The 243-nt window shown below is 56.4% G+C and overlaps 1 protein-coding gene across 1 annotated transcript in view; it reads right to left on the reverse strand.

The window, feature by feature from the left end:
• Window positions 1-243, reverse strand: part of LOC119594573 — a gene marked incomplete at its 3' end in the record, with an annotated part of 22,419 nt that overhangs the window by 454 nt on the left and 21,722 nt on the right. The window contains 1 exon segment of the mRNA XM_037943609.1: window positions 1-196. Within this exon segment, the coding sequence (XP_037799537.1) occupies window positions 1-196 (196 nt within the window).

A 243-nucleotide genomic window follows, 5' to 3' on the forward strand; every position in this document is an offset into this window, starting at 1 on the left:
AGTGGCACCACGAGACAGGAAGGCGATTGAGGAGCTGGAGGGCCGTCAGGGTCATTCTGAGCGGTCTCTCGGTACCTGCATGACCTTGTTTTCAAGACACATTCGAGCGAGGTGACAAGGACGGTCACGAGGACGGAAAGCGGTGGAAGGACAGTCACGCGCCAGTCGATGCCACGGGTAGAATGCAGGCTTGGCTCTGAGGGCGAGATAATGACGTCTCGATACAGAGAAGAGGTAACTAAC

This window comes from Penaeus monodon, chromosome 34 (assembly GCF_015228065.2).
Source record: "Penaeus monodon isolate SGIC_2016 chromosome 34, NSTDA_Pmon_1, whole genome shotgun sequence".
In the NCBI taxonomy this organism is placed as follows: Eukaryota; Metazoa; Arthropoda; class Malacostraca; order Decapoda; family Penaeidae; genus Penaeus; species Penaeus monodon.